This window comes from Squalius cephalus (assembly GCF_949319135.1).
Source record: "Squalius cephalus genome assembly, chromosome: 2".
NCBI classification, from domain to species: Eukaryota; Metazoa; Chordata; class Actinopteri; order Cypriniformes; family Leuciscidae; genus Squalius; species Squalius cephalus.
The window spans coordinates 19316490-19332875 of record NC_137123.1 but is presented as its reverse complement, the minus strand read 5'-3'; the positions used below and the strand labels follow the sequence as shown (position 1 = coordinate 19332875).

At 36.4% G+C, this 16386-nt stretch overlaps 2 protein-coding genes across 6 annotated transcripts; one reads left to right on the top strand and one right to left on the bottom strand.

Annotated features, from left to right (window-relative positions):
• Positions 1-168: 168 nt before the first annotated feature.
• spast (spastin) lies at positions 169-12762 on the bottom strand. 2 transcript variants are annotated; one of them, XM_079849243.1, is made up of 17 exons: positions 12258-12762; positions 9953-10036; positions 8079-8162; positions 7162-7242; positions 6898-7058; positions 5980-6125; positions 5443-5536; positions 5031-5105; positions 4868-4939; positions 3850-3925; positions 3675-3766; positions 3516-3595; positions 3392-3434; positions 2796-2875; positions 2645-2715; positions 2487-2527; positions 169-1299 (listed from the first exon to the last, which is right to left on the bottom strand). In XM_079849243.1, the coding sequence occupies exons 1-17, from the start codon at positions 12580-12582 to the stop codon at positions 1174-1176; spliced, it is 1731 nt and encodes a 576-aa protein (XP_079705369.1). In that variant the 5' UTR covers positions 12583-12762; the 3' UTR covers positions 169-1173. The 2 variants fall into 2 exon arrangements, with proteins under 2 accessions (XP_079705369.1, XP_079705370.1); XM_079849244.1 differs by lacking the exon at positions 7162-7242 and having other exon boundaries at positions 12258-12754.
• Positions 12763-13293: 531 nt separating this feature from the next.
• dpy30 (dpy-30 histone methyltransferase complex regulatory subunit) lies at positions 13294-16374 on the top strand. Of its 4 annotated transcripts, none has more exons than XM_079849339.1 (5): positions 13294-13355; positions 13649-13689; positions 13944-13991; positions 14137-14288; positions 16147-16374. In XM_079849339.1, exons 1-5 carry the CDS (start codon positions 13346-13348, stop codon positions 16217-16219), a joined length of 324 nt encoding a protein of 107 aa, XP_079705465.1. In that variant the 5' UTR covers positions 13294-13345; the 3' UTR covers positions 16220-16374. The 4 variants fall into 4 exon arrangements, with proteins under 4 accessions (XP_079705465.1, XP_079705466.1, XP_079705464.1 ...); XM_079849337.1 differs by lacking the exon at positions 13294-13355 and adding an exon at positions 13429-13557; XM_079849340.1 differs by lacking the exon at positions 13944-13991.
• Positions 16375-16386: the final 12 nt, after the last annotated feature.

Here is a 16386-nt window from a genome sequence, read left to right as displayed (position 1 = left end):
GTGCAAGTTTCTAAAGTTTTTTTTTTAAATCAAGATGAATTTACTGGAGATATAGAATTAGAGATTATGAAGTCTTGTTTTCTGTGAAATTGATCAGAACAAAGTGAGTTTTGCTTAAAACAAGAAAAATCAACTTAATTCAAACTCACAGACATATGTTCTTGTTTTAAGCATAAACTCACTTCATTTTATTACATTTTTCTAGACTTCATTTTACATTTGGATCTCAGGCAAACATATCAAAAATATTTCAAATCAATATTTGTAATAAATATCATTTGTTTGCAATGCATGCAACATTTAATGCCATAACTTTATGAATTCAAGACTTTCTTGTCTGATTTAAGATCTTTTTAAGGCCTTAATTTGTGTAAGCGTGAATTAAGACTTCAGAAACCCTGTATTCAGTTTTTAAAAAGACTCACTCAGAAAAAGATGAATATCAGAAGTTGCAGAGGATGGAAGCAGGAGACGTCCCTTTGATAAAAGGATCTGTTCACTTAACGGCAGAGATTAACATTTTTGGAGTGTAGAAAATTACTCAAATGACTATAACTGCATAATTAATAATAGAATTATAAACTAAAAAGTAAATTATAATCTAAAGTACATTTCATTTTTATAAATATAAAGCATCATTAAACACAAACTCAGTAAGTACAATCTTTATATAAATCTGTAATGCAATTTACAAATGAATCAAATCGTTGCTCAATGGCTCACTGCAAACATTTCAAAATGTGACATTAAAGACGCGGCAGAAAACATTTGTACACGGAGCAGTATCATGGTTTCAGTTCTTTGGGAAGACATTGACATACAGTCTCAATTGATGCCCCCTAGTGTCTGTACATTTAAATCTGAAGATTAATAACAAGATCATCACCTCTATCCTTCAGCACGTTTGATTGACTTCATCACATCACACCGTCATTCAAGGAAAACACATCAATCAACACATTTATCACGGTACAGATTCAAACTTGTTCGGAAAACAAGTTTCTTGATTTTGTAGAAACATCTTTTGTCATGCTTTGCTGTCCACATCATCTGAGATCTCAGGCAGGAATTGAGCTCCAGGTTAGAGGCAAAAGCAAAAGTCATAGAAAAGACAATTTTATTCCAAGTAAAAAAACGTTTGCCTTCCTCCCAGTTCTGAAGTGCGTGCTGGTGTCATACAGCTGTCGTGTCGCCGTACTCTCGGTTCCAGCGCACGTACTGATCCAGCGTTTGAGGGCCGACGCTCCGCTTTATCCTCTTCAGGGAATCCGCGAAGTCCGAAAACCGGATGTCCCTCATCTGGACGAGAAAAACACGAGGGAGAAACTGTTCAAAGATACTGTTCAAAAAATAGCATGGGGATTTAGGTTGTCAAAAGTAGCACATGAAATAACAGTATGTATCAAGTGTAGAATGTTGCATTGTCACATGTTTAATTCAGCAAGTGGCGTTCAGTTTTCATCTTGGATCTATTTTTAATTATTCTAAAGGCCCGTTCACACCAAGAACGATAACTATAGGCTATATTAGCGTTCACACGACTTTTATCATTATCTTTATAGTTATCGTCTTTGGTGTGAACGGGCCTTAATACTTTCAATTTTTGTATACAAATGTCTTGTTATCAGCATGAACACTCAGCTAGCTGACTTTTGTGTAAAATTGGTTTGTTTTAGTTTTTTCATTTTAGAAAAACATCATATGCAGTTTACATGGTGACAGAATATTTTTTTTTTTTGGTGAACTATCCCTTTAATAAGAGAATTAATATCAGGGTTATTATAGTTAGCTAAATCTACAACCATTAAAATGAATTAAATAAATAAATAAGTAAGGGATAATGTATAGAGAGGCGGTCGTTATAGCGAATAACAACCCCGACAGGCTGAACAGGACCCCGACGCGAAGCGGAGGGGTCTTGAATCAGACTGAAGGGGTTGTTATTCGCTATAACGACCGCCTCTCTATACATTATCCCGCTTATTACATGGCTACCTACAAAATAAATAAATAAATTGACACGAATTATTGATTTAAAAAGGAGTTTATTGATTTAAAAACGATTGTATTGCTTCCGCCAAAGAAAATAGTCCGCGTTCCGCGTCCATAGCAACGCGCTGTTTTTCATGGCAACGGTCTGTTATACTTCGCAGCGGTCTGTTATCAAGAAATAACAGACCGCATTCTACATTGGAATTCAGCCCAGCCATGTAATAAATGTTAATAATTGAATTAAAATACCCAAAAATGTTTTTATAACAGCTAGTTGACAAAGCAACATTTCTCGTTTTCATTTAGTTTAACTTGATTAAAATAACCAATAGTGATAGAAACTAATAACTAGCTAAAATAAACTAAAACTGAAATGAAAATGAATAAAACCTTCATAGACATAAAAAAAACAAATATAATATAATATATATATATATATATATATATATTACACACACACACACTTTAATCTTCAGAAGTGGAAAACTCTTTACCTCATTGGGTGATATGTTCCTCACTTGTTCAGGCCTCAGTTCTGTGTTAAAAATGAACAGGACATAATTATCTGACAAAAAGTCCAATTCTAAACCAAACTGTCTAGTAGGCAAAATGCCTTGATGCATAATAAAATATCTTCATCTCACAATCGTACCTCGTATCGGACCGAGAGCAGCGTCTTTAGCCAATGAGGTCAGATCACTGCCGGAGTATCCCTCAGTCATCCTGGAAACACATTACAACATAATGCCCTTTTAAACACACGCTGTTAATAATCATTACATAAACATGAACCTGTATTTTACCTGGCTAACTGACTCAGCTCTTTCTGAGACAAAGGGTTTCTGTGTTTACTGAGGAGGTTCTTGAGCAGCTCCAAACGAGTCTGAAACACACACACACACACACACACAGCTGATTACCACCTGTATTTATCATTAATCGAATGTACTGAAACTGTACAGTTAATTCAGTGTGAACTACTCATAAATATGTCGTCATACACAAACTATTTTAAGATTAATATATCAAATATTTATTAGCAACGTCAGAAACTCCACCTATATTTTTATTCCCCATTGAATTATAATTGAATTATTATTGTTCAAAAGTTCGGGATCAGTAAGATTGCTTTTTAAAGTGACAGTAAAAATATTACTTCAAATCAAATCAGATATCAGAATGATTTCTGAAGGATCGTGTGACACTGAAGACGAGTAATCATTACTTAAAACTGTAACACTATTTCAGTGTTTTTCACTATTTCAATATTTTTTAAAATATTGATGTCCATGACAAATGCTTTGACAGTATCACACTCAGAGAAACTGAATTCAAATTCACACTCGTGAAGTGAAAGAGAAGCAATGTCTTTAGCCCATTCCTGGTGTGAACACAGTACCTCCTCTGTAGGTAAAGCCACATAAATGCGTTTAGCGAACCGCCTGTGGGAGAAACGAGTCCATTAGAGGAAGCAGAATGATGAAGTCTTTGAAAGAAAGTGTCAGATGACAGGTCAAAGGTACCTAAGAACAGCCTCGTCAAGCTCCTGAGGTCTGTTAGTGGCTCCCATTACTAACACACGCTCATCTCCTCCTGACTGCACCTACAACACACACACACACACCTTGAGCGTCATCACCCGCGATCGGGAAAACACTTTCATATGAAGTACGCGCACTTACTCCATCAAACTCGATGAGAAACTCTGTTTTGAGTCTTCTGCTGGCGTCATGCTCGCCCTCTCTCCTCTCGCACAGAAGACTGTCAATCTCATCTGCACCCAAATCACCATTAATGAAACGTTTACACAAATACACAAGTCCTGAGGCACCAATGAGTCTGACTGACGGCTCTTACCGATGAAGATGATTGACGGCTGCAGTTCCCTAGCAACCGCAAACAAAGCTCGAACCAGCTTCTCGCCCTCTCCCACCTGAACACACACACAACAACATGAATGAACAAGTGTTTCTTAAGACAGAATAACACACGACTTCACACAGAACGAGTTTTTGCTGTCGGTGGAATGAAAAAAAGCGCAAAAAAGTCTAGAGATGTGTTGAACCTCTTTTAACTTGAGCGCCGCGGTTTAAAGACGTCCGTCTAGCAGGTGTTTACATTGAAAAAAAGTAGCGCAGATCGCATTAGTTACATGCTAATTATTTCACATGCTAAGCTAACTTAGTTGTCAACGTAACCTTAGTTTGCCTGATGACCCTTAAGCCATACTCGGAAGAATAGCTTATGATTAGCGTGCTAAGCAGAAATAGCACAGGACAACAAACTTGAAAAATGATAGCAAAAATCACAATTTTCTGGTCATTTCTGAGCGGCTTGATCCAAAGATCATCTGAGCCAAAATCTGAACGAAAAGATTTGGAGGAGGAATAGTAAAAACGGTAAAACTTTCCAATTCTCACTATTAACTAGTTGCTTATTAGCAGGCATATTACTAGGATATTGGCTGTTTATTAGTACTTATAAAGCACATATTAATGCCTTATTCAGCATGACCATATTCTACATCCCTTAATCCTACCCAATACCTAAACATTAACAACTATCTTACTATTAATAAGCAGTAATTATGAGTTTATTGAGGCAAAAGTCAGTTAATAGTGAGAATTGGACCCTAATCTAAAGTGTGACCAAAAAAACCTGTTTTTCATACATTTCAAAATGCTGGACAAGCAAAGTTACGAAAAATGACAAATGGGATATCATCAGATTCGGCATAAACCACAAAGACAGACCCAAATTTTGGACAATATTTTCAGAAGAAGAAGATTCCTTTGGTGTTTGGCCCCAAATAAACAATGACAGGTCATTAATCTAACTGTGGACAGTCTCTATGAAACATCTCATGATCACTCACATATTTTGAGGTGAGACTGGCAGCGCTGATGTTGAAAAACGTAGCATTAGACTCCATCGCAACAGCTTTCGCCTGTGAGGAAATAGAAAGATCAATATAGTTCTATTCTCATGGTATATAAATATACATTCATCTAAAAAGAAGTCTTTTTTGTGTGTTTTACCAGCATGGTCTTCCCATTGCCAGGGGGGCCGAAGAGCAGGAGTCCTCTGGCAGGAGCCCTGAGACCAGTAAACAGCTGTGAACATCAGCAGAAATGTCATTAGAAACACGTAACAAATATAACAATAGTTTATTATAACCAGTTTTGTCATGTAAGGTGATTTACTAAGGTTTGCGCTAGTCAGTTTACTGGTATTTGCAGCATTATTAACGTCATTATGGAAATGATCCGATTCCGTCTATGTTCTTTTATTTGCATGTCGTCAGTAGATCTCGCGAAGAACTTTTTTGGAAATGCACTCTCACGCTAATTTGCCCTGTTTAGTAAATCTGGCCCATTGTGAGAAGTGAAAACTTGGTGTGTGTGTGGGGGGGGGGGGAGGGTACAGATGTGTACAGGTGTGCAGACAGACCTCTGGACGAAGAGCGGGAAGGATAACGATTTCCTGCAGCGCCTGCTTCGCCAAATCCTGCCCTGCTATGTCATTAAACTGCACCGTTGCCCCGCTGAAACAAACACAAGCACACACACCATCAGCCTCAATGGAAACATCACCCCTTTTTTAGATATTTGTCACATAATCCTTCAGAAATGCTGATTTGGTGCTCAAGAAACATTTAATATTATCAATGTTAAAAAGGTTTAGCTGCTTAGTATTTTTGTGGAAACTATATCTAATAAAATATCTTAGATTTATATATTATATTTAATATTTATTCATGTGCTCTGAAATTGTTAAAATGGATCACTTTTAGATGCAATATACTTAAAGTATCCTTTCCATTACAAAAAACACAAAGAATCTAATCATTTATATGCATCAATATAATAACATTGTCATGAACAGCAATATTTGCCTATGTAATTTTTCCTAAACAATTCATATGCAAACAATATCTGATTGCAGATCCATATTCTACATGCTTGATCTGAATGGTTCTAATGCTACCTGTCTACTATGTCGTTGAGGATGAGGTTGGCCAGTTTGCTGTCCACATTTTTAAAGTTCTTCATGTCTCTTTTCCTCTGAGGTGACGCAGTGGCAGCGCTGCTGGCTTTCACGTTATGTCTGACACCTCCTTTTGCCGAGGGCCCCTACAAACACCACAACAAAGTTCAGCCACATGTGCTCTGTTCCAAAACTAGACAGAATCTTAAAGGGTTAGTTCACCCAAAAATGAAAATTTGCTGTTAATTTACTGTTAATATAAGGCAAGCACATGAGCTGATGCTGTGTTTGTTTACGAGAGGGAGGACGCACATGTTGTATTGTTCATAAAAATCATACTTGTGCTTATCCTGGATGCAGCAACCTATATATGCATTTCACAGATTCTCAATGTTTAAGCTCCTGCGCATACATCATTATGCGACAGGACAGGAAGCTCGTGCTGTAGACTTTTGTGAACGTGCTCAGGACCCTTTGCCCAGGCTGTGGATTACAGGTAATTTTGTAAATAATGTTCAGTTTCTTGCACAGACCAATCATTTCACTTCATAATACCTCAGTGTATCGTCAGGAGCCACGGGTATTGATTTTGTATGTTTTTTGACTCTCAAAGTGACGACAGCCATTGACTTGCATTAAACAAAGTACCACATTTTCAGCTAAAAACTTCTTTACTGTTCAACTGGAGAAAAAAAGTCACCTACATCTCGGATGGCCTGAGGGTGAGTTAATTAATTACCAGCACATTTTTATATTAATTTATATATATATATATATATTTTATCATTTATTATTTTTATATTTTTTATATTTTTAAATTAATAACATTTTTGGGCAAACTATCCCTTTAAGGTGGCACATGGCCTGAAGAAGTGACAATGTGCAGACAGTCTGAAGTCTGACCCCTGTGAGACGAACCTTCTGGTTGTTCTGAGGGACGGTCCTGCCGCTGGTCGAAGGCGTGCGGTGCAGGGCAGATGCATTCTGGGCAGATTTGGGAGGGTTTTTGGGTCGCAGATGGGATTGACTTGTGATTGTGAGAGTGTCCTTCTTTTTGGAAACTGCTCCACCGCCTGCAACTACAAACACATGCCCGTGCATAAACAGAAATGTCCCTCTAGAGTCTCTCTAATCGCCTTCTTATGCAGCACACAGATCTCCCAGAATCCCCTAAACACACACCTGGACGCAGGTTCCCATTGGAGAAAGAAAGGCCGGTGTGATCAGAGAAGCCCTCTGCTGGAGACTTTGAAACCAGTTTGCCTTTGTGATTGCAGAGCAGGAAACAGACAGAGAGGAAGACATTTAAAGGGAAACAAAAATAATAAAGCAGAACAGAAGTTATAAGAGGGTGAAAAACATGTCCAAGTCACATTTCACCTCAAAATACAAAAAAGGAAGAGAAATTTTATTTTTGCAAAGTTGAAGCCTATCCTTTTATTATTACATGCCAATTATTCACGTTATTACTGCAATAGTACAATAAAAAAATAAAAATACTGTTTAGTTAACATCAATATTATAAATAAAAAGTTATATATAACATAAATTAAATGACCTTATACATATTTGCCTTGCAGTAAATTACAATTTTGGTGGAAAATGTGCTTGTAATTTACATTTTATCATAAAAATGTCACAAACAATAAAATAAAATGAAATAAGTCTTCATACTCTTTGAGCAAAATTTAATTAGATTTTTTTCCTTCTGTTTTTGAGGTGATCTGGGCATGTTCTGGATACATTTCTTGAACCGATTCACACAAGAACCCTCTCACAGAAACACAGAAAGTGTTAAATGCTGATTATGGAGGAATAAGAACAGTGTGTGCATGCAATAAAAGTGAAGCGTGTCATTTTAAAATGCTTTCTCACTTATCCCACTTTAATGTGCAGAGTGCCAAAACTTTACCTTTATATGATCAAACATAAAACAGACGTGAATCATTGCACAATCACACAGGCTTTCACAGAAGAGTGTGAGGTGAACACACCCGTGTGTAGGATATAGAGCACAAGCACAACACATGACATCATCTCTTATTAGAGTTGATGAATCAACACACACACATCCTCGTCTCGTCACTGTATCCGCTTACCCAGAAGCTCCAGCCGGTCTGTGGCCATGTTGAGGTTGCTGATCATTTTGTCCTGAAGCTTTCTGGCTCTGTTTGCCTTCTCTCCTGAAATAGCCAGATGAAGACCTTCTATCAAGCCCTACAACAACTTCTTCATCTACGCTTAAAGCGATAGTTCACACAAACATGACAAATCTGTCATCATTTCCTCACCCTCATGTTGTTCCAAAGCGGTTTGACTTTTTTTGTTCTTCCTTATTCAAGAAGAATATTCTTATCTATTTTCAATATAATGAAAGTAGAAGATAAGAAACATAAAAGCACCATAAAAGTGGCCCTAGTTTAGAGCTTTGTGTGACGAACGGATCGAAATGTAAGCGAAATAAAGACATTTAAGCGGTTAAATCACTGAAACTCTTAAATAAAATGTCACCATTAGAAACACTGCACAAGTCATATGTATGGAACCTTGTTTCCGCCACAGAATAAAACATTTTAAAAGATAATTCCGACTTTTTATCTCACAATTGCGAGTTTACATCTCGCAATTCTGACTTTATTTCTCAGAATTGCGTGTTATAAAGTCAGAATTGCGAGATATAAAGTCAGAATTGCGTGAAAAAGTCGCAATTGCGTGTTATAAAATAAGAATTGTGAGATATAAAGTCAGAATTGCGTGAAATAAAGTCGCAATTGCGTGTTATAAACTCAGAATTGTGAGATATAAAGTAAATATAAATATATATAAATTTCACGCAATTGCGACTTTATTTCACACAATTCTGATTTTATATCTCATAATTCTTATTTTATAACACGCAATTGCGACTTTTTCACGCAATTCTGACTTTATATCTCACAATTCTGACTTTATAACACACAATTGCAACTTTATTTCACGCAATTCTGACTTTATAACACGCAATTCTGAGAAATAAAGTCAGAATTGCGAGATGTAAACTCGCAATTGTGAGATAAAAAGTCGCAATTATCTTTTAAAATGTTTTATTCTGTGGCGGAAACAAGCTTCCATACATATTGGCCAATTCTATGATACTCTGACAAAAACTCATTTTAGACTTTGATAGCAATTTATTCATAAAAAAAAGACCTGAATATTTTTCCAAAAAAAAAAAAAAAATCACATTTGTGTACAAAGGAAGAAAAGAAAGTGACATGAGTCTGGAAAAGCATGATGGTAAATAAATGATGACAATTTCATTTTTTTTTTTTTTTTTTTATGTATACCGGTACTTAAATGTATACTTTTATTCAGCAAGGATGCATTAAATTGATCAAAACCGACAGTAAAAACATTTATAATGTAAAAAGATTTTCAGTTAAATGCTGTTATTTCTATCAATCAACGAATCCTGAAAAAAATGCATCATGGTTTCCACAAAAAAATATGAAGCAGCAAAAACTGCTTTTGTTTTCAATGTTTTCAACACTGATAATAATCAGAAATGTTTCTTGAGCATCAAATCATCATATCAGAGTGATTTCTGAAGGATCATGTGACTCTGAAGACTGGAGTAATGATGCTGAAAATTCAGCTTTGCATCACAGGAATAAATTACATTTTAAAATATAAACAATTACAGCATCAAATCCAAAACCATTATTTTAAATTGTAATAATATTTCACAATATTACTGTTTTTACTGTATTTTTGATCAAATAAATCCAGCTTTGGTGAGAAGAGACTTCTTACTGACCCCAAACTTTTGAACGACAGTGTACATTAAAGAATATAGGGTTAAACAGTGCCAACACACACACACACACACAAAATCACACAAACACAATCTGTCGTGAAAGCTAATGTAATTAAACACATCATCACATAGTTTGTTTACACACTAACGGAAATCAATATGACTGAATAATCTCACCAGTTCCAGTGACCTGGATACAGATGCCCTTCTCCAGTTCAGTGATGCCTTTCCTGTACCACTGCACCGCCTTGTCTTTATCACCTACAACAGGTCAGACAGATCACAGATCATTCTCTATCCTGTAGGGATGATACACACACACACTACTAATGCTGCAACTCTTAACCAACACGCCTGGGTTTCAAAGCACCACCGTCAAACTTTCAGATACAATTTACATCACAGATATTTTGTTGTCAATGCTTTAGTTGGAAATATGCTCTCATAATAAAACAGTACGTGCTAACAGTCATGCGTGACGGCCCAACTATTATGCCCCTGGGCATGATGGGATTGAGAAACAGCTGATGAATCTATTGAACAGAGTTCTTTGTTTTCACTGATGCCGCTGGCGCACAATGAGGCCACAGAGCGACAGACGACATAATGTCCTGAGATATGACGAATGGAACAAATCCAGGTCACAATAAATCACATGAAAATATATGTATACATTATATATATTATTCTATGAATTAAAAAAATATATATTTTAAGTACTGTTCAAAAGTTTGGGGTTGGTAGATATCTCTTATTTGATCAAAAATACAATACAAACAGTAATATTGTGAAATATTAATACAATTTAAAATAAGTGTTTTCTATTTGAATATATTTTAAAATGTAATTTATTCCTGTGATCAAAGCTGAATTTTCAGCATCATTACTCCAGTCTTCAGTGTCACATGATCCTTCAGAAATCAATCTAATATGAAGATTTGATGCTGCTTAATGTGGAAACTTTTTTGATTATAAGTATTTTAACTGTCTTCTTTGATCAATTTAATGCATCCTTGTTGAATAAAAGTATAATTTCTTAAAAAAAAATCTTAGTGACCCCAAACTTTTTGAATGGTAGTGTATCGATTTCTGACCATAAATAATTATTTTCGTATAAAGAACTTTAAGATCAATGTTTTGCAATATTTTACTTAGGCAGTTTATGATTGGTTGACTGTTTCTGAACAACATTGCATGGTTCAAATCCACTTTAAAAACGACGAGTGTAAAAAACCCTGGTTAAAAGTAGGTTTAAACTATCGTTTAAGAACATTTTAACTCTGGGTTAAATCCCGTCTGGCTAGCGCGTTTCCCATAATGTTCACACATCAGGTCAGTGGGCGGCGTCCACTTGTGATCCTATCGACCAAAACGCATCTTAATACCAGGTGTAAACAGGGCCAAAGAAAAGACATGATAAGCAGATGCAATGATATCAAAATATAAGGACAGCCTTGCAAAGCTGAGCCAGTGATCGGGTTCCTCACAGTACATGGGGCCTCGTTTTCCACTCGACTGCCGATGAGGACAATCCATGTCAACCTGAATCAGGCCTCTCAACTCTACTGACCTCAGGGATCAAGCAGATCTGGGCTTGACAACACTGTTCTGAACCGCTCTACTGACCGCAAACACAGCTTTGGGACCGCGGTTATCATGGCTGGCGTCCAACATCTGATCTATGTCAATCTAGGTCATCTCAGTCAAGAGTCGAAACACTTCAACACTTCAAACCAAGTGCAGGATCCTTCTGAACAGACGAAGTGAAAGTAAAACCAACACCAGAACTACTTTACAGTGCTGGAATGTAGTACAAAACATAAGGCAGCCTTACAAAAAGTCCCGTGGCGAGACCATGGTAAAGTGATGGTATCAGAGATGGTAATACCATGGTATCACAGTGATTACTGTGCTTGGTATATAATGTCCATGGTATAGTATACACATTTTCTACTTAATTGATTTTCAGTTTCATAATATCGGGTCTACAGATAAATAGTGACTTTTGTTGGGTCTCTAAAGAACATCGCCCCCAAAAAACCCCATACAATGCAGCATTGCACAGTGCTATAAAAAAATCAATGTTTATAGGTTACATAACTTACTACAATAGCAAATGAGAACCAGGAACACCAAAACAAAGTTGAAAACACTGTGCATAAAGATAAAATGAATACAACTAAAAGATACAAACCTTATATAATAATGATAATAATAGCCTTATCATCATCATCATTACTCATAATAATAATAATAACTGTAAAGCATTCATAATTCTATATCACAGGGTACACACTTATTTCACTATATAATAATAATAATCAACATCATTACTCATAATAATTAATAATAACTGTAAAGTATTCGTGATTCTATATCCCAGGGTACATGTACAAACTACTTAGGTAGGCTAATTTGTAAGGGGACAGTATATTTTTTATATGCACACCATATTTACAGAACAGTAATAAAAAACAGATACCTTTGTCATCCTCGTCGATCTGCAGAGCCAAAGAAATGAACTCAAACGCTTGTTTGTGGTAGTTTCGTATCCGTTCTCCGGTCTCGTCGCATGCGTCGGAGCCGCGATCTTTGGCCGCCATGGTTCGCCGGGTCTGCCGGAACAGGCACAGGAGAAGCAGGAGCAGAGCCCGGAGCAGGGACAGCGGGAGCCGGGCGAGGGTTCGGATGAAGGAGCGCAGCCGGTCCAGTAACGAACTCCGGCCGGTTCCGTCAGACACCTGTGCGCGGGTGCGTCCTCCCGCACGCGCTGATCCTCGTTGTCTCGCTCTGTCCCCAGAATTCATTCACCCTATTCGGGCTCTCCATACCATAATGGGCCGGGTGTTTGACAACGAAGAGTTTTATTTCCCTGCGATGTCGGTTCTCCGGTTTGTTTTGGCCAGCATCGATCGCGGAAGTCAATGTTGTGTTGTGTGTGTTTGGCGAATATGGTCTCGCGCTAATGACGTGAACCACATCGCGTCGCTGACGTTGGGCGATGAATGTTATAGAAATATTATAAAATGAAACGGTCTGGCTCCAGACTTTTTTTTTTTTTAAATATACATAACCATAAGCAGTTACTAAAAAAATAATGATTTTATGAAGCTATGAATGAAGTGAGGCAGCGTTTCCTCTCTGTTTTATTTTGTTTTATTATACTCTGACATCTTTTTATTTTTTATGTAAGTTTTGTATAATTTTGGAGACATTTGTACAACGGAAAGTATCCATATCTAGAAGTATCCATATTTATTATCCTAATAACAAACGTCTGACTGGAACAGTAACAGATGTCACGTGACCACACCGTTAAGGTTTGACTTCAGCAGCTTCTAGGAAATGTTTTACACGTCAATAATATGAGTGAATATCAATAACTGAGAAACACTGTATACAATTAAATACACAGAAAATAGTTAAAATAATTTAAACCAATCGTAACTGACCAATCAGAGGCAACGTCTGGCCGACAAGCCGCGCCCGTTTTAGAACCTACTCTAGCGTCATTCAAGCGTGTGTTTTGCGCATGCGCAACGCCAACAGCGTAGAAACCAACAACAAACTATGGCGGACGGTAAGTGCTGTCCAGAGCTTTGTGGTTTATTTTACACTCAGGAATTCTGCAGTGATTATATTTCTAGACATCGTCAATGTTAGCATACTGTAGGGAGAGTTGTAGTTCTTGGCAAACGGCTGATTGTTTATGATTGGTAGCGTTGTGCTGCAGCGGCTCATTGAATCCCGCCATTCACTACAGTATTTGACTTTACATCAACGTATGCACTACTCGTATATAATGTAGTACTGTGCGTGAGTTCTTAAACTTGTTATTAACAAACTATTGTCATTTAATTTTGATTCTAACAGAACACACTGATGCTGAGCAGAGCATGGAGGGACACACTGCTGTGAGTATCACTGCACAATTTCATTCACAATTTCATTTCATCCGAGTGAAGCACTTTGTCACTTTTTCTTGATCAGTTGATCAATCAATCAATCAATCAATCAATGTTTATTCATAGAGCACATTTAAACACAACCGAGGTTGACAAAAGTGCTGAACAATGATTAAAAGAATCACAATAAATTAAAAGGGAATAAGATAGAGGAATAAAAATAGACAATAAGCAAAACACAAGATGTTTCTTGTTTATGTTAGGTCCCAGAAAATCCTCATGCAGAATATGGGCTCACTGAAAACATCCAGGTACAACATCTGTACTTAAATATGAGGAAGTTGAATTTACATTGAGAATCTTATTTGATAAACAGTTCCGAATTGGTTGCAATGTGAATAAAGCATTAGTTCTATGATTGTAGTATAACGGCTCGGCGTCTGTGTGTTCCTCTAGAGAATAGTGGAGAATGAGAAAACAACCTCTGAGAAAGTCACCAAACAGAAGGTGGACCCTCAGACCCTGCAGACGCTTCCTACACGAGCGTACCTGGATCAGACGGTGGTTCCTATTCTCCTGCAGGGCTTGTCGGTTCTGGCCAAGGAAAGGTCTGTATCAATGCACCATTTTTCCAAATGTAAAAAAATTTACATCATTGTATGGATCATGATCGCCCTAAACCAGTGTATCTTAACCATTTTGACTTCAAACCACCACCCCCCCCTAACTAAAAGAGGTATATCTGCTATAAAAATCACCAAATACTAAGAAATATCTTGAGTTTTAGTTATTTTAGCTTATTTTAATGCTTGTTTTGTCATATTTTTTTAATCATTTTAAGTAGATATGCACCGATACTAAATTTCTACGCTGATACCGCCGATAGCGGATTATTCAGAATGATATCTGCCGATGCCGATAGTTTGATTTTCTTAAGGGGAAAAAAAGTCTCTCCCAAATAATGCGGCAAACTACTATACAGCGAACCCTCTCATTTGGTACATTACTGTAATTAAAAACTGGTATTTATTTTCAGATATAATAATTACACTGAATTGTTTGTATACAACTCGGTTGCACATAAGGTCGTTTTCAGAAACGCTTGTCTTCATGACAAATTTATTACATCAGACATATATAATTAACAGTAAATAAGATCCTCTCAAGTGGTTTTTTATTTTATTTAGCTAACTAATGAACTGTGAACATTGGAAAACTTTCCTGAGGTAAATACAATTGTTCTCAAGCAGTTTTATTGACGTCTCTCCGTGGTTTAAACACTTATTGAGTGATTACATGAGACATGATGCAGTTTGATAAGTTGTGCTGTATCTTTCAACATATCTTCTGATGTTCATGCATGTTTTGTCTTCTTGCTATAATTTGTGTTAAAGTGGAAGAAAAGACTCTGCCTCTTCATCTGAGGCTCTACAGATCTGTCACGTCACATTTAAGAGCGTCAAAATGCCATTTATTGTTTGAATTTCGTGATAAAATGGACAGAATTTGAAAGCTGAGACTTTGTTTCTTATCTGAAGTAACAGAGCACAAAGCTCCTTGAGATTATTGAATGGGAGGCGCTACAAATAATGATTGGTGTGGGAAAAAACTACGGGTGATTCACAGGGTCAAATAGAGCCTGCGTTAACGTCACTATTTTCAACTGTCAATGTGTTACTGTAACTTTGAAAGCCCTAAATTCAAGTATGACTTGCAGTTTGACAAGTTTTGTTGACTTTTGATTGACAAGGTACAATCAGCCGATAGTGAAAATAATTGTTTTTATCCGCCGATACCGATTATTGGCCAATATATATCAGTACATTCCTAATTTTAAGTCATCTTGAGGTCCCCCGTTATTTGAAAGGCCCTACAAAAAAAAAACTATATATATATATTAGGGCTGTCAAACGATTAATCGCGATTAATCGCATCCAAAATAAAAGTTTGTGTTTACATAATATATGTGTGTGTATGGAGTATAATTATTTTCTATATATAAATACACACACATGCATGTATATATTTAAGAAATATTTGCATGTATATACTGGGTATATATATTTATATTATATTTAATTTATATTATATATAAATATTTTATATATAAATAACACATTTTTCTTAAATATATATATATGCATGTGTGTGTATTTATACATAGAAAATAATTATACTCCGTACACAGACATATATTATGTAAACACAAACTTTTATTTTGGATGCGATTAATCGCGATTAATCGTTTGACAGCCCTTATATATGGAAAATAACAAAGGAGTGTCTGCCATCAGTGTTTGATATTTTTAAATTTAGCCCTCGTACCCTGTGACTGAATATATAATGAAATATGAATGCTACATGAATATTCAAGAATCGCAATATAATATATATAATCGCTATTAAATTTCCTTACTTGCATAAATTAAGAACATGTATCTAATCTCACTGTCCATCTTCCTTCAGGCCTCCAAATCCCATCGAGTTTTTAGCGGCATTCTTACTGAAGAACAAGTCCCAGTTTGAGGAACGGAATTAAAGGCACAGCGTGCTGCGGAAGACTTAGGATTTCATTTTTTGTTCAATTATTTTTTTTTTTTGTGTTGTGGATTTAAATGTAATGGTGTCACGCTCTTCAGATTGTTTCCCGATGTTACTGTAGTTTTTTAAGCTAATAAAATGCTCAAGCAGTGATGTACGTTTCAA